Raw genomic sequence first — 18,397 nt, 5'->3', positions numbered from 1 at the left:
CCGCATCTTTGGAATTTTATTTTTCCTTATATGACCGTCATGGAGCTTTGGCATCTGTTTTCTAATATTTAAAGTTTTCGAGTCAATATCATACGCCAATTCCACGCTCTTCCAAGAAGCAAAACATCGAAAATTATTTTTTTCCGTTTCGGATGAATTGCACTTCTGATGAATTTCTGATATGAAATCTGGTGTCAGAAGAAATGATTTGACAGTATTGAAGTCAGGATAGAGTTTTCTAAAATTATTTGGGAAAATAACTTCAATATCCTTGGTTAGAAGATTCCGAATTCCTTTTATAAGGTGTGGAGGATCATATAAAGGTATAATATTCTGTCCTGAAAGTTCAATTCTTCCAGCTGAAAAAGAAAGGCCTTTATAATAAAATAGATAAAAAACAAGAGATAATTATTAATATAATATGAAGTAGGAAAATTGTAAACTCACTAAAAACTTTATTATTTCGTGAACATGCTGCTCTTGTTTCGTTTAACAAGCCATTTATACAAGAAGCATTAGTTTGACCTTGATCACAAACCGTAGCAAGAAGCTTGAATCCTGCGTTTGATATTGCTCTTACAACTTCCTTAACACAGCGCATTAACTGAGGTCCTTTAGTGCTTCCTTTGCAGAAATTATATGTTAAAGGAATTTTCCAGCTTGTATTTATACCTCTTAACATAAATACAAGAGCATGATCTGCAAAATTCGAAGTTCTGGCATTACCCCAATCTTCAAAACCAACTATTTTATCCTCCCTTGTATCATAGTAGATTTGAGGATCCAACGAAACTTCGTCCCATACTAAAAAAACACACTTTATCTTCTTCAGTCATGGTTTTTCCCTGTTCCTTTAAGTGCTCAAAGATAATTTTATTCACTCCAGGCTTCAACTCAATTCTGTGTAAAAATGTCTGCAATGAACGTGGTGTTGGTAAAATAAAAATTCTACTCAAAAGACGATAACATTGCGGTGATTGCTTATAAATGGCTAAGGCTAAAATCTTGTCGTCGCGTGTAAACCGTCTAGCCTATTGTAAATAATGTGAATTGTATAACATGTAAATTATTATTTAACTTTTAATCAAACATGCAAGATCTCATTTAATCATTAATTTAATTAATTTAATCATTGATCATTTTATAATGATCTTTGAAATTAATTGAATAAGATAAAAACAATTATAATAAATAATGATAAACTATAATTTTTCGGTTATGTTAATTCAGGGTGTCTAACAAGGATTGAGAAAAACATTCCCTGACATTTTTCTAATTTTATTTTTGCTTTCTTGGGCCAAAAATATGGTAACTGACATATTTAACAATAAATTAGTATCTAATGATAGAAATAAATGTTAATAAAAATTTTTGAAGTTTTGTTAGATTAAACAAATTTTTAATTATCAAAAAATTTTGATTTTTTTATAAATTTATAGAAAATTCCCTGACTTTTCCATGACTTCCCTGACCGTCAGACACCCTGTAATTAAAATTAATGAAATATGCATGACGGGAGACAACTGGTACCTGCCTTAGCTTTTTTATGAGCGTTTCTAATTTGGCTTTCCATGAATTGAAATTGTTCTCTGGTAAGTTTCTGTATCTGCTTCATCTCCGACGATACCATGTACTGTTCAGCACTCTTTACTCTTTTTTTCAAAGTTCCTAACGAATGTATGTACTTAGTCTGTTTTTTTAATAAATTGGAAGCGATTCCATGGAGACGCTTTGCCATTGGTGTTAATTTATTTGTTCGAGTGACGTTTCCGAGAAGTTTTCTTGTAGACTTTGGTGTCGAATAAGCACTTTTTCGGTCAATAGAAATAGGCGACTTTCTAGTGGTTTTTGGTGTCATTGGAGTAATATTTTCCTTGCACGCTTTATCATTTGTTTCTAATGAAGCACTGTTGGATGTAATTTCATTAGGCGAAACTTCAGAAAGATCCTCATTATTATTCAATAGATTCCACCCAGGAATACTATTTTTTTGTAGCGCTTCAATTTCTATTTCTCCATTTTGAATATCACGCATACAGTGACGAACAGTGTCTACTATTTCCTTTCTATTAATTTCATTTCTATCCTCAATAAATGTCGCAGGATTATAGATTTTTTCTGGACCAATGTCACTCCAGCTTGGCATACCCTCTAACTGAAAATTATCATTAACAGCATTGTAATGTGCACATTCCTCCGTCACTTCAATATCTATTGATGTAGCCCTGCCACTTTCAGATTCGGCAATATTATTTGCTACAGAACAGCGATCTATTAACAATTTTGAAATAGCATCATCCTTTAACATTCGACGAACTCTCGTAACTTTATAAGCATCATCTGGGAAATGGACTTGGCAAACTCTATATTGGCGCAACTGATTGCAAGTGAGACCATTTAAAGCTGGATTTTGTAAAACTTTTAGCCATTCGTCACATCTTGCAACGTCTTTTGGAAAACTATGCCTCAATACCTGGCTGTTAGTACTACACCCTGGTACAACACATCGCCATTTCACTTTTTCATCTCTCTCTTCAACACCTACAATATAAAAGTAACATGAGATTAATAAAATGCCATTTTATTAGGACGAGTAACATTCAAACAATATTTTCCATAAAATTGATAATTTATACATTAATTTATTTAATATTTAAATATTGTTTATTAGTTTCAATATAATTTTATTAGGATGTTAATTATTTTATTTTTATATTGCAATGATATTATTACAATTTTCTAAATTTTTAAAATTTCTGTCTAATAAAATATTTATTTATGTTTTACTCTAACCTTCATTTGATTTTCAAGCATTTTATTATTTTAACTTATTAAATTTGGCGAATTACATCTCTAATAAGTGTAAATCACATTATTTACAAACTGAGAAATTTTTGTCGATGAAAAAATTAATAATATATAATTATTCCAGTGTGCACTTTTGAGGTTATGTACAAACATTTTCAATTTCTATACTTATCATTATATACTTCTATTATTATAAAACTAAAAACAAACAGTTCTTATTTAATACTAAAATACAGAACTAAATCAGGCTAAAATAAAAAAGGTTGTAAAAAGTAGCTACAATTAAATTATGCAAAATACCAAATAATTGTTCGCACCTAGAATAGGTATTACTTACCGGAATCAATGCTCTCAAATCCTTTACTTTTTCGAACTTTCATTTTAAGCACTTTAAACCGATCCACAGAAACTTTCGATTTTTTATATTTTTGCAATTGTTTATTCTTTTGTATTTATAAATGATTTAAAAAGTTCAAAAGTACTTATTCCACAACTTGGAAAAGTCACAAGTTCAAAACCGAAAATGTAAACACAGATACTAGTGACATCTAAGCTATGAAAGACGACTATAAGAACTGCAAATACTGTTTTAACTTCCACGGCAATAGTTTCGCCGCTCTGGTTGGAATCAAGGAGGAGCTAGCATCTGGCCCATCATCAAGATTTATTTTTTTTGTTGTGTGATTTTTAGTTTCAGTGGAGCTGGAGGAACTGTTCATGTCCAATTCAGGGAGCGATTCTCGATCAAGTCTCTTTCTTTTTTTTAATAATAGGCTTGATCGGGGAAGGAAGAGTCTCACCTTCTAGAGAAGAAATATTACTGTTGATGTTACCAGATAGAATGTCAACATTGTGAAATGGCGAGGAGGCGGCCTGGATGAATTGAGACCGCGGTTCAAGGCTCCGCACGTCAAGCTAGGAGTTCCTTGATTTCCCAGTTCACGAAATTGTTGTTGATTTAGTTGCTCTATTTGAAGATGATCGTTTAGCTGTTGTTCGTTTTTATTCTCCTCAACCTCCAACGGGGGGAGCACCTCGCCAATTTGTTCCTCCTTCCGATTCATGTTAGGCAATTCTGTTAAATTGATTAAATATTAGAAAAACGAATCGACTATGGTAAAGAGTAAATCTACGATTCCCAAACTCCCCTAAATTAAACGCCTCTGTCTCATTCCATGCGTAAATTTAATTAGTTTTAAGTATTAAGAAAGTCAATGCTTAAAAAAGAAAATTAAAATTAGCAGTATTTAGTGCAACTTATATACAGTGAGACGAATAGAATTTTTATTTAGTTAATTTAGAGAACGAAATATGTTAAGTTGAATCAAATAAAATAATAAAATGAATTTAAATAAGATAAATGAAATAAATTCTATTACCATCCAGCGCGACTGGGTTCAGGGTTGCTGGAGCTCTATTTGACGAGAAATAAATAACAAAAGATGCGGACGCCAGTTAATTTTACGAAATTAACAAAACATTGATCATAAAATTTAAAAGTAAAAGCAAAAGATCACAGGGGAGGTAACATTGGGGAACCCTTTATATGAATAAAATAAAAATAAAATCAAGCGACTTCCAGGAATGCAATTTATTTCGATTGAACACTGATCACTCACCTGATTGATCAAATATCGACTCCTTGTCGAGGTTATACAATTCTGTGACAAAATGATTTTAATCCACTCAAGTCCCAAATCCCGTTCGATGAACAATATCCGGAATTTGGTTCCACTCGATCAATTCACACAAAATTAACAAAAGAATATAATTTTCAATATAAAAGAAAAATCACAATACAGGTCTATACGCAACAAGTTTCGATCAAAGAGTGACGCTATCAAATTTTTGATTTTCAGTAATGCGGTCATTAGTCCAAACTTTAGCGCTAGGGTCTATGTCAAGGTCTCAGGGGCGACCTATTTTCTTTTTACCCTTACCATAATCTACAGATACTTGATCAATGCTTTTGGAAGTAATGTAACGAAAACCTTTCCCGTCACATTCTCCCCTTTCAAACGTGAAGTTACTTCAAAAAGTTCTACCAAGATTACCATCGAGCTGAAACAATTCTGATAAAATAATCATTAAAACAAAATATCAATAGATAAAATAAATTAGAGTGATAAGTGTCAATGAATTCAATTAATAACATGCTTATTTATGCAGTTGGTTAAATGCATTTCGTGGAAGTCTCTTAATATTCAGACATTATTGGTAACTTCATTTTATTCTGAACTAAACTATATATCGAAGTTACTGTCAAATCTTTGTCAATTTAATACTGATGTATTTCTTACTATAATAATAGAATACATATGAAAATAGAAACTGTAAGTATAAAATGAAATACAAAATACATATGATCAATCTCGCCGAACTCTAGTTTTTAAATTTTCCGTCGACGTCGATCAACAAGTTCGTCAAATATTATTTATCCTTCTTCTGGAACTCGGTTGGAATGATGATCTTGTATGCCTCGCCATCTGATAGCTCTGGTCTTAGCTTCATTACTTCGTCCAGTGCTAAGTCGGCGAAAGGTTTAAGCAAAGCATCAACGGCCCGTTTCCTCTTTACCTCCGACAGATCCCGAGGAGTTGGTACCAATGAATTAGCCGACTCCTCCACGTAAGACAAGGCATTCTCCCTTATCAAGAAACTCCTGATCTTATTCGCTGAATCGTTAGGGTTTGCAAAGTTAGCCTTGACTCTGCGCCGAAGTTCCTCTTCCGTTGCCTCATTGACCAGGTAGCGATGGTCAGATGGAATAATCCAACTCGGCATCGTTGCATAATTTAATCGAAGCCAATCGACGTAACCAGCAAAACGGATGTTGCAGTCCGGACATTCCGGACAATAGATCGAAAGATCATTGGAACATCCCGTGCAACGACCCAAAGCAAACTCATGCTCAATTCCGTGAGGATAGATGCAATCCTTTGTCTCAAATCCGTCGGCTCCGCAGACACGACAGAATCCAGCCCTCAGAGGAAGACGACACTTGAGGAAGTGATGTTCCTTCGATCTACAATTCACGCAACCCGGTGTACGCTGCTTGGCAAGGACCGAAACGTAAGTTTGAGTGCCACGATCCACCCTTCCGGCCTCCATCTTTTTGATCATTATTTCTGCCCTTTTTTTTATTAAATCTTTTAACAATTTGTCGGACAGAATCCGACAATCAGCCATGTAGACCGGCGCAGGCTGACCATCTTGACTCAACAGTTGCGGAACTCCAAGTTGCTCCAAAACTTCATTGAAAGTTGGGATGTCATCGATCGTATAGGGCAAAGGTTTGACTGTCACCGACGGTGCAACAACAGCCTCAGGGTTATCAATTGATCTCAGAATCTTCCCGTCCTTTGATCTTGCCTCGTCAATATTTGGAATCCTATGTCTTCTGGAATTCTCCATATCGATCTGTTTTTGGGTCATTCTAGGTATTTTGATCAACTTCACAGGATCCGGTTCCCTTGATCGAATTTCATCGATCAATTGTTGAGCCTCTGAGACGACATCATCGTATCCTGATCCTCTAGTCACGGTAGTGCATACTGATGAAGCATCGTCAGCATAACGATCTTTTACCTCAGCATCAGCTTGGCAACCTGCAACTTGCTGATTTAAATCGATCAATAGATCATCGATTTTCCTCCTATATTCCATGAGTTGTTCCAACTTCCCACGGGCTTCAGTTGATCCGATCAAATCAAGACTTTCCGCCATTTTATCCTATTTCGGCAAAGCAAATCAGCCAGACCAGAACTCTCCGTACTATGCAGGAACAATCCCTTGAAGTGATGTTGACGATTTTAGTCGATCTACAAAAAACAACTCATGACAATCGTAGACTTCGACGAGGTATTTTCAAATTAGAAACCGAATATTTGCCAACAACTTTACCAATTTTGTCTGTCAGTTGGACCGTACCCGGACCATAAATTTTCGAAATCAAAACAGGACCCAAGTAACGGTGAGCCAGCTTCGAGGAATAACCTTCAGCCTTATTACTAAGTTTCTTGTTCGGATAATAAACCTCCATACCTACTTTAAGCTCAACTGACATTTCTCGATCAGCATTCGACTTGGCTAGTCGCTTTTCAGAATAACTTTGTAATTTGTTCTCAATTTTATGACGAAATTCGTCAATGATCTTCATACGATCAATCCAAGTCTTTGCAGCGTCGTCGGCAAGTTCGTCAATGCTCACTTCGTTTTCGCTTGATTTAATATCTCGCTTTGCAATAGCCTCACGACCGTGATTCAAAAAAAACGGGGAAACACGAGTACCTGTATGAGGCACAGTGTTACATGCAAATTGTATTTTCGATAGATTCTCATCCCATTCTCTATGATCTTGACCAATGTACGCGGAAATTACCGGCTTTATTGTTCGATTTACCCGCTCGACCGGATTACATTGGGGATGTGCCAACGGGGTAGTAATATGTCTCACGCCTCTGGCCAACAAGTACGCTTTGACATCTTTATTTATAAATTCTTTCCCGTTATCCGTCACAATTGATTCCGGAATTCCCCAACGATCAAAAACTGTGTCCAATACTTTAACCACAATTTTTCCCGTACGATTTCGAACCGCGAATAATTCTACAAATTTAGTATACAGATCATGAACAACGATAATATCCGAATTTCCTTTTTTAGTTCGGGTTTGGGACACGATTGTGTCGATCGATAATTGAGCCCACGGTAGGCGTAAAGATCGCGTAGATAATTTAGCCTTTATGGGATTTTGATTATATTTAACCTTGACACAAACTTCGCAATCTGAAACATAAGATTTGACGTCCTGAGTCATACCTGGCCAATAATAACTTTGATGAATTCGATCAAGAGTTTTATGTTTGCCAAGATGACCTGCATGGGGTAAATCATGATTCTCACGAAGAATTGTCAAAACATCTGAAGGCTTAGCTACTTTCTTCCAAGGGTTCTCATCGTCAATTAACGATTTTTCGAAATCTGGTCGAAAATAATACAATTCATTATCTTTGATCTTCCAATCCTCAAAACGATCTGGGTGATCCCTGACTAAGCCGAATTTGGTTTCGTACCAATTTTGATCACAAATAGAAGCTAATCGAATACGACCTTGTACAGTATCTTCAACAACTTTTTCCCAACCAAACGGATCTACATCTACATCAAACATACGCGAAAGAGCATCTGGTGCCTCATTTAACGTACCCCTACGATGTTCAACAGTCATATCATGCTGATATAAATAGATTGCCCATCTGGCTAGACGACCAACTGGATTTTTGAGTCCATGCAACCATTGCAAAGCCTGGTGATCAGTGATGACGGTAAATGGCATGCCTTCCAAATAACACCTAAGCTTCTCTACTGCCCAAACAACTGCTAGACATTCCTTCTCCGTTGTCGTATAATGAAGTTCCGCACCTCGTAACGGTCGACTTAAAACCTCGATCAAAATTTCATTTTCACCCTTAGGATCTTTTTGAACAAGAATAGCGCCCAACCCAAAATCACTGGCGTCAGTATAAAGAATGAACGGTTGACCTGGTATTGGAACAAAAAGACGAGGAGCATTGATGAGAGCTCTCTTTATTTCCTCGAAAGATTTCTGTTCAACCTCTGTCCACTTCCATGGCACTTTTACACTAGTAAGCTTGTTCAATGGACCTTGTATCCTAGCAACATTCCTAAGATGACGATGGTACCAATTAACGAATCCATTAAATTGGCGTAACTTAGTCCTATCTGTTGGAACCGGAAAATCAATGATCGGTTTTATTTTTTCAGGATTGGGTCTCATTCCCAATTCATCAACAATATATCCGAGAAATTTTACCTCTCGACAAGCAAAACTACTTTTCTCTCTATTGATCAGCAATTTCGCTTCACGAAAAACAATGAAAACAAGAGACAAAATTTCGAGATGATCCTCAAATGTCTCACTAACAATAACCCAATCATCTAGATAAGTAAATACCTGATCGACCCATTTATTTGGTAAATTCCTTTCAACGAGAAGATCACGAAATCGTCTTTTTAAAACATCCATCAATTTTTGAAAAGTTGATGGAGCTCCTGTGAGACCATAAGGCATCCTTGTCCATTCTAACAATCCTTTTCCCTCAACAACAAAAGCAGTGTATTTGCAACTATTTGGAGCCATTGGGATTTGGTGAAAAGCTTCACTCATATCGATCGTAGAAATGAACTTTGCCTGATGTAATTGCGAAAGAATTGATCTCATATTATGCAAGGGATACGCAGGTTTCTTGGTTTTCCGATTCAGGGGTTTATAATTAATACAAAACCTCAATCCACCATTTGCTTTTGGAGCAACAACTGGCGAAAAGGCCCAGTCACTATCACTCCACCTTATATAACCCTTTCCCAACAGACGATCAACTTCCTGCTCTAAATATTTCCTAACGATCTCACTTCGACGATAGGGTTTTTGGCGATGTGGAATAGTATCTTCCAATTCGATCACATGCTCAACTAGATCAGTTAAACCTGTGCTTTCCTTGTCAAATTTTAGGAACTCTTCATCAAGAAAGTCCTTTAACCTTTGTGATTCATCAGTTGAAAGACTCTGAAGAAGATTAAAACCTGAACTACGTTGCGATAATGAATAGGCATGTTTACTACCTTCTAAGGTCCAACTTCTGTCCAAAGGATCGAGTTTAACTTTGAAATTCAACCAAAAGTCCATTCCAAGAATTAAATCATTCGATAACCCAGGCAAGATACTAAACCGCTGAGGTCCATAAACATCCCCTATATCAATCACGAAAGAAGTTCCTCCTTTAGTTTTAACAACCGATCTATCACCCAACCTAACTCCTCCCTTAGAAGTTGTATCAGGGGAAAGATCCTGTAATTGATAACCTTTAACGCGATCATAAGATGTTTCACTTAAAAATGATCTCTCACTACCACTGTCAATAATACCTGATATTTTCTGTCCGAAGATTGAAATTTCTACTGGAACTCTAACAGTTTTCCTAGGTTCTGTGAGCGAATCATTTGGACAATAAATTCGCCTATTTACAAGACGATGAATCGCGTGTGATGGCAATCCTAAAGGTTTCCAAGTCTTCAACAATTCATGATCAATTTTCTTTTTAGAAATAATCTCTACCGAATCATCACTACTAATTGTCGTTAAACTAACGAGATTTTCTATCTCTTTTTCTACTTCCTCGCAAACAAGATCATGAAACTCATCTTCCGAATCTGAAGAACAAAACGAATCATTGAAAAATAGACTAAGTCTCACTGACTCTTGAGGCGGGGATTCAAGGTGGGAAACAGTCAATTCCAAATCTCTAATCTGCTCTACATTCGACGAAAAAGGACAAGTTTTATCCAAATCCTTGGTTTGACCTATGTTGGATGAAGAATCGAGTTTTTCTTTTTCCTCAGATCTGCCCTTTGTTTCAATAAGTGGAGGATTAATTACTGAGGGCACTTCTCGTTTTCCTGCTTATTAGTACAATTAGTGTTAGTGTGTCCTACTTGACGACAGAGACAACAAACAAGTTGCGCTTTTGATTTGCAATAGGGAACCGTGTGACCGTTTTGACCACAATTTTGACAAAAGAATTTCCTTTTATCAAAAGACTTCGACGAATCCCTATCAGCCGTATTGTTCTGTGAAGATTCCTGATTAGTTACCGTTTTTGATTGATTATTAGATTTTTCAAAATCTTTAAGATTTTGATTCAATCTTTGCTTGTTGAACGATTGATTATTTCGAGATTTGGATCCGTTCCTAAAACGATTTGACTCACGATTCTGAATCGTGTTCAAACTAACTTCCTGATCAGAATCAGAATGATTCCCTGAAGTATCTGACTGAACATCATCTAACTGGTCATCATCTGAGTCAACCTGATCTTTTACTACACATAAATCTGTTCTAGGCTTTGATCTTGATTTTTGAATGTCAGCTGAACGACTAAAGATGTAATTACGTTCATTGACATAATGTAAAAATTCACGATAATTCTTTAAAGGCAAGTTCAATATTTCAAATGTTAACCGAGGGTTAAATTTAGACAAAATTTGTTTAAGTTGTTCTCTAAATCCTGGAGGGTATTGCATTCTTTCAAATACTAATCGGGCTCTACATGCGAATTCTGCCAAACTTTCCGCTCTATCTACTTTTAGATCACGAACTTCGAGAAGAAGATCGGCGTCATCCTTTTTAACGCCCCACTCAAAGCGGAATGCACGCGCGAAATCTTTCCATGAACGCCAATTGCTTTTGTTAACTAAATACCAAGATCTATATGGTCCCTCGAATATTTTTGAAAGACATGGAACAAATAAATTTTTATCTATACCACTCGTACTTAGATAGTCCTTAAGAATGAGAAGAAATTGTTCTGGATCTTTTTCTGATCTAGGGAAGGATATTTTCCAAGAATTTACTATTCGACCGATCTGGATAGAACTTGAATTCTCCGCAGAAGCTGAATAATACGAAGGAATTAATCTATTCTGTGATCTATTCGAAGAATAACCCCTAAATCTATTTTGATCCATGGACATTAAATAATTTTGCCCAACTTGTTCATCCTCACTAGAATCACTATCATTCCATGAAAATAATGAACCCGTTCTACGAATACCTGATCTTGAGATGTCAGGATCAGGAACGCTAAGATCATTACGTGAAAAACCCAAATCACGATTCACGTTACTATTATTATTAACTTGATTGACGCTATGTCGTGAGGGATCGATCATCCGACGATACTGATCCTCAGTTACGAAAATCTCTTCGTCGATCAAAGTTCCGTCTGCCAATGGCTTCGCGACCATTACCTTGATTAAACGAGGGGTAGGGTTTTCAACATTCGGTTCTGAATTCGGACGCGTGTTCTCAGCGCCCCCTATTTCGTTATTAATAGATCGATAATTTTCATTCAAAGACCCAGGAACAGCATCAAAACGCACGTGTCTTGAATCGTTTCCGCTTTGATCGACTCGTCGAACCGAATTTAAATCACCGCGATTTTGAACTAATTGTTCAGTTTGTTTATTATTAACCGAAGATCGAGGGTCAACTGGCGGTTGATTATTTTGACGCGAATTAAAACCGAGTAATTCTTCGTCGGACGAAGAAAACTGTTCTCTCATTCGCGCTTCTCCCCTTTCAGAACGTAAGTTACCCCGAGAGCTTACTACATTCAGAACCTGGTCGCATTTAATTGACAATGTACGCACTGCCCCTTCCAACGCATCTATTCGACGTTGCATTGCGGATGAAATGTAAGGAGGGGGGGTACCGAATTTACTATATCCCCTTCCAACCCCAGATCCCATCGCGAAACCGTGAAGACTTCCGGTACTATTACGCGATAAGGTTCTCAAATTTTCCGCGTTTGGATCTATACTTCCCGCATTCGGATCTGTTAAATCTCCCGCATTCGGCAAAGTCGAACCATTTTGCGTTTCTAAACCATTCTGCTCATTTCGATCCGGCTGATCTCCGCCTCCAACTAACACGGTTGAATTTAAATGATCAGAAACATTACCCGGTATATTTCCGGTAGTGTTACCCGATGTATTTCCGGCAGTGTTAGGATCAGTTGTTTGTCTTTCAACATGTCTCAGTTGATTTTTATTTGGTTGTCGTTTTGGAGGGGAAATGAACATTGACGTCATCGCGAACGAAGAAGAAAATAAAATAAATAAACAAAAAAAAAAAATTTTATTAATAATAGTCAAGAAAGGGAAAAAAAAAAAAAATTCTTTATTTATTTTAACGTCAAGCCAAGTCGAAATTGTCTAAATAATATTAAAATAATTTTAAATAAATAAATTAATCAATGATCAATAATATCAATAATAATTAACTATTACCGATCATTAACAATCAATAATTATAGCCAACAATCAAACAATAAATTAATAATTTAATTAATCATAAAACCTGTAAATAAAACTTAAATTAACAAATTGACACAATTTTTTAAATAATAGGTACGACTATATTTTGTCGTTATAGAAGGATCACTATCCGAACAAAATATTCACCCAATATAATACTGACAACACTTATTTACATATAAAAAATCAAAATGCTGTCAAATAATTGATCTCGTTAACGAGATTTCAAATATTCTGACTCGAGACAAGATCACAAAATAATTTTAGTTATTTGAACAATCAGTTGTTCACTATTGTCGATTATTAGAGAGAAAAAAAATCAATATTTTTAAGTTAAAATTTTCTTTAGACAACCGATTAGTTCAAAAAAGAAAAAAAAATTCTCATGACGGCTGAGCAAGATCATACCGTCAGGCAAATCACAAAATAAATTTCCTAATTTGCTTTTCTTTTTAAAAAAAATACTCTATTTCAGCAAAATTACTAACGACAAGAGCAAGATCTTGTAACACTAGAAAAAAAAAAATAAAGAAAACAACTTTATAATCGATCAAATATTTTGTTAACAAGAGCGAGATCTTGTATCAACAAAACTGAAAAAAAAAATTTTTACTTTAATAAATTAATTTTTCTTTATAAAAACAAAAAATCAACCCAACAGCAGAGCAAGATCTAACTGTCAAGAAAAAATCCTCCTTTATTCTTCTTTGCAAAATAATTATTAATCAAATAAAATCCTATAATAGTTCGCAAAAAGAAAAAGAAATCACAACAAAAATTAATCGCTTTAACGACAAGAGCAAGATCTTGGATCATTAAAACAAAATTCAATAATAAAAAAATCACAATAGATTTATCTACTTTAACGACAAGAGCAAGATCTTGTATCATTAAATCAAAATTCAATGCAAAGAAAATTTCAAATCGTTGCGAACATGCCTCGAGCCATCGTCAACTTGATCAATATTGCATTAAAAAAAATTCACAATAAAATTCTATCAAAAAAAATTTTAATTGGTGAATAACTATTTCCGTCAACAAGAGCAAGATCTTGTATTGACAAAATTCAATAATTTGCGGTACATAAAAGTCCCAAAAGCCGACTCATCGCCACCGAAATTAAAATGAAAAACAAAACTTTAAGCGAATTTTATCGCTAACACTAAATGTATTTCCCGACAGAGCGAGATCTTGTCAAGAAAATAAAATATGACTCTTTAATCTATTCTTTAAAATTAATTAAAATTCAATGTTCAACCGACAAGTATTCATTAAAATTTTACAAGAAGAAAAAGAAAAACAATAATCCATTTCAATTGTTTATCAAAATCAAAATTTACAGACTCACAAAAAAAAAAATTTTTTTTCTCTTTTTCCGTTTAATTCCAACTGTCAGACAATTTTCAAAATTTCCTTCAATTTTCCTTTTCTTTGCAACAAAAATTCGTCAGATACACACAAAATTTTCAACAACAAAAAAAATCATATAATTAATTTCAAATTATCGTCGACAAAAAATAATATTAAAATAAAATCGTCGAAATTCCCAGTGTCGCTTTTCAAGCAAGTTTGGACATGAGTTTCTCACAAGGTTATGCACACAATAGAATGTAAACAAACAATTAACACTTCGCATCAAACTTACTGTTCAAACGCTTGATAATTTACAATTTTCAAAATTATAGTCAATCAAAATTTCAAAATCTCTAATTTTCACTCGAAATATTTAAAATTATTGGCAAATTTACAACAAAATATCCAACGTGCCCCACGTTGGGCGCCAAATGAGACGAATAGAATTTTTATTTAGTTAATTTAGAGAACGAAATATGTTAAGTTGAATCAAATAAAATAATAAAATGAATTTAAATAAGATAAATGAAATAAATTCTATTACCATCCAGCGCGACTGGGTTCAGGGTTGCTGGAGCTCTATTTGACGAGAAATAAATAACAAAAGATGCGGACGCCAGTTAATTTTACGAAATTAACAAAACATTGATCATAAAATTTAAAAGTAAAAGCAAAAGATCACAGGGGAGGTAACATTGGGGAACCCTTTATATGAATAAAATAAAAATAAAATCAAGCGACTTCCAGGAATGCAATTTATTTCGATTGAACACTGATCACTCACCTGATTGATCAAATATCGACTCCTTGTCGAGGTTATACAATTCTGTGACAAAATGATTTTAATCCACTCAAGTCCCAAATCCCGTTCGATGAACAATATCCGGAATTTGGTTCCACTCGATCAATTCACACAAAATTAACAAAAGAATATAATTTTCAATATAAAAGAAAAATCACAATACAGGTCTATACGCAACAAGTTTCGATCAAAGAGTGACGCTATCAAATTTTTGATTTTCAGTAATGCGGTCATTAGTCCAAACTTTAGCGCTAGGGTCTATGTCAAGGTCTCAGGGGCGACCTATTTTCTTTTTACCCTTACCATAATCTACAGATACTTGATCAATGCTTTTGGAAGTAATGTAACGAAAACCTTTCCCGTCACAACAGAAAATAAATTACTCTGACTGATTGCTTCGGTAAGTTTGAGGTTAAGTTCCTCCACGTGTTCTATAAGCAAAAAAAAATTTATAATTAAGGACACACAGGTCAAGCAAAGTTCACTCAATAAGGACAAACACAAGCATAAATTGAAATATCATAGAGTAGTGCAATTTAGGAAGCATAAAAGGTGAGAAGGAGAGTGGAGGATACCAAGCTCAAGTCTTGTTTTCATAACAATTTGAATTCACTTTTATCGATTTTAATCCTCTCACCTTCTTACCGTGTAAGTAAGAAAAGATTTGATGGTGGTCCTGGAATAAAAAGCATCTTGAGAAAAAGATAAAAATATGATTTATCTTTGGCGTGATTTCAGGCATTCATTGGTCCCCTACCTTCAGGATTTCTACGAGTGGATGATGTTAATACCTTGGCCCAACAAGAAGCTGCTGATCGACAAGCGGCTTTAGCCCTACATCAAGCCCAGATGAGAAATATGCCAATGCAAGCTAACGATCCACGTGTAGGAAGACTTAGCATTACAATAACTCAGGTACAATTTTTTTTTCTGCACATCGGATGCAAAATCAATAAAAAAACAATTCAATTTCTCGAGGATTTCATTTATTACATGTCAAATTAAGTAGAAATAAAGAAATTGAAATAAACACGAATTTTCTTACAATAGACTATACAGTACGTAAGTATACCTACATAACATCTGCTACTAAATCAAAAATTTCATCAAGATTCTTAAATTAATATAAATCGTTGCTTAGTATTTGATTCGATAATGTAACACTTTGTATTGTAACAAATATTCAACTATGTTGAGGATTTTTTTCCTTTAACGAATATAACCGCCTTCAAATTTTTAAAGTTCAAAATTCGTATCAGTGGACTTCTTAAGGAAAAACGTCCAGATATTCTGAATGCAAAAGTATTTAAAACCATTTCGAGTTTCTTTCGGTGGACAATATCAGAAGTCACATCTATTCGATCAGTTTCGATTTGTAGAATGTTCACAGAACATTGCATTACTGTTGGGGAAAATGTTTACAAATCGAAGGAACGTTTTCTGTGCGAACATATACTATTAGCGTCATTTTTTAGGCTTCTTAATACAAATTTTATTCGATGTCCATGAAGGTTTAGAAGTTTGTTTGGAAACCATTTGGTCCGAGCTGATACTTTATTAGCCGTGTAAGTTTTTGCAAAATGATTGATGTCATGCAAAATGGACAGTCTACCTGCTCCCAATGTTTCATTTTCTCTCAAATACTCAAAAATTGCAATGTTAAATGTCGGGGTTGTTGACAAGGAATGTTCTAAAGTGTAATTTAAAGAATGAAGTAATAATCGTTATTAGATGTAACTGTTAATTTCAAAAATATTTTTAAATTATGAAATTTGAATTAATTTTATATTATTTTATAGGCGAAACTAGTTAAAAACTATGGAATGACCAGAATGGATCCGTATGTAAGGTTGCGTGTTGGACATGCAGTTTATGAAACACATACGGCGATTAATGGAGGCAAAAATCCACATTGGAATAAAGTTATACAATGGTATTTAATGTTTTTCGTAATTAAAAATAGTCATATTGCAGCTTAAACCACTATTAAATTCAGTTAAATTCTATTAAGAAAAATTCTGCTCATAGCCATTTACTCGACGTTTTTCGTTCATACAATTGTTATTGAAGAACAAATGCCAGATAATTCCTTCCTGGTACTTTTACCAATCAGTTATCAAACTCTTACTTCTAGTGATAATTTTCTTTCAGTTTACTTCCACCCGGTATTACTCAAATTTATGTAGAGATATATGACGAGTGTTCGTTTACGATGGATGAATTGATCGCCTGGGGACATATAGATATTCCCTCGCAAGTCATTCAGAGGGGAGAGACTTATGAGGATTGGTACTTACTGAGTGGTAAGCAGGGTGATCATCAAGAAGGTTCGATAAATCTGGTCCTTAGTTATACTGTAAGTCAATTTCTCGTACAGCGAATTATTTTCCATTTGTCGAGCTGAAATTGAAACAACTAAAGAGAATCTGATTTAATTTTTTTTGTCTGCAATAGAATAAAAACGTGCCTCATCCCCAAATGATGGGGCCTCCATTCATGGTAGTTCCGTCTCCAACTGTTTTTGGGGCAGGCGGTCCATATGCACCAGTTAATGTTTATACGGCTCCTCCTTCAGCTGGAACGCAACCTGCTCCCGCAAGTACTTTACCACAGGCCGAAGAGGAGCTAAAGCAGGTCATTATTTTATATTATTAGCGATTCGACAAAAGAAGGATCAACACGTACTTTTAATAATGGTCCATTTCGGTGGCGCTCGAGGTCCTTTCTCTTCATAACCGTGGAATTAAAAACATCTATCTATATAAATTATCGTCTTCCTATTTCTTTATGCTTTATGTTTTACAGATTGCTGAAATGTTTCCAAACATCGACAAGGATGTGATAAAATCGGTCTACGATACCAAAGGTGGTCAACGAGCAACGACTATAAATGCGCTACTACAAATGAACGAATAATAATTATCCATTCCTCGTACATTTTTACTGTCATATTTTAAAACGTCATATTTGTACATTATCTGCTTAAGTGTCATTCAGTCAAGATGTAATATATTTGTAAATTATTAACATTTACCATCAGTCTATTTTATTCAATTTTAATCCTGGAACCTTACTATTAATATTTCTTTTAAACTAAATAATCAAAAAATACAATGTTCAATTGAAAGAAATTACTCATTTCGTATTTTTATGAATAATTAAATCGATCTGACTAATAAATAATAATAATTAAAATAATTAAACCATTTTACAAAATTAAATTTACTTAGTAACGATTTAATTTGCTTAGAATATTTTTAGAAATTCTTCAATAGTTCCCAAAGAGGTGGAGGAATAAGGAAATAACACAAAAAATAAATTGAATTTTACTTATGATTGTATTAAATTTATTAGAATCCAAAATTTAACAGAAATTCTGTTCAAAAACATCTGATTTGTCGCAGAATTGAATATATTCTTTAAAGGTGCAAATACAAAAAAAACAATATTGATTAAAAGTGAGACTAAAATCAATTTTCAAATTAAAAAATTACAATTTTAACAGCCTGTTCATCTGTTTATTATTTTTGTATAGAA

General features: G+C 34.4%; 2 protein-coding genes across 2 annotated transcripts in view; one reads left to right on the top strand and one right to left on the bottom strand.

Moving 5' to 3' along the window:
- The window catches only part of LOC122505946 (toll-interacting protein-like), a 32,287-nt gene extending 14,394 nt beyond the window's left edge, over positions 1-17,893 (top strand). The window contains exons 2-6 of the mRNA XM_043617849.1: positions 15,599-15,775; positions 16,660-16,793; positions 17,012-17,216; positions 17,315-17,494; positions 17,666-17,893. Coding sequence (XP_043473784.1) covers positions 15,599-15,775; positions 16,660-16,793; positions 17,012-17,216; positions 17,315-17,494; positions 17,666-17,776 — 807 coding nt within the window. The 3' untranslated portion in view covers positions 17,777-17,893. The remainder of the gene's footprint in view (positions 1-15,598; positions 15,776-16,659; positions 16,794-17,011; positions 17,217-17,314; positions 17,495-17,665) is intronic.
- LOC122505944 lies at positions 4,793-15,249 on the bottom strand. Its single transcript, XM_043617848.1, has 2 exons — positions 14,843-15,249; positions 4,793-6,629 (listed from the first exon to the last, which is right to left on the bottom strand). Exon 2 carries the CDS (start codon positions 6,532-6,534, stop codon positions 5,239-5,241), a length of 1,296 nt encoding a protein of 431 aa, XP_043473783.1. The 5' UTR covers positions 6,535-6,629; positions 14,843-15,249; the 3' UTR covers positions 4,793-5,238.
- Positions 17,894-18,397: the final 504 nt, after the last annotated feature.

This window comes from Leptopilina heterotoma, unplaced genomic scaffold, assembly GCF_015476425.1.
Source record: "Leptopilina heterotoma isolate Lh14 unplaced genomic scaffold, ASM1547642v1 Lhet_38, whole genome shotgun sequence".
Taxonomy (NCBI): domain Eukaryota; kingdom Metazoa; phylum Arthropoda; class Insecta; order Hymenoptera; family Figitidae; genus Leptopilina; species Leptopilina heterotoma.
Note: the sequence above shows the minus strand (reverse complement) of the source record. Positions and strands in the feature narration are given on the sequence as shown.

Excerpts from the sequence above, each read along its gene's own strand:
- LOC122505944 (XM_043617848.1), bottom strand. The coding sequence starts at position 6,534 with ATGGCGGAAAGTCTTGATTTGATCGGATCAACTGAAGCCCGTGGGAAG.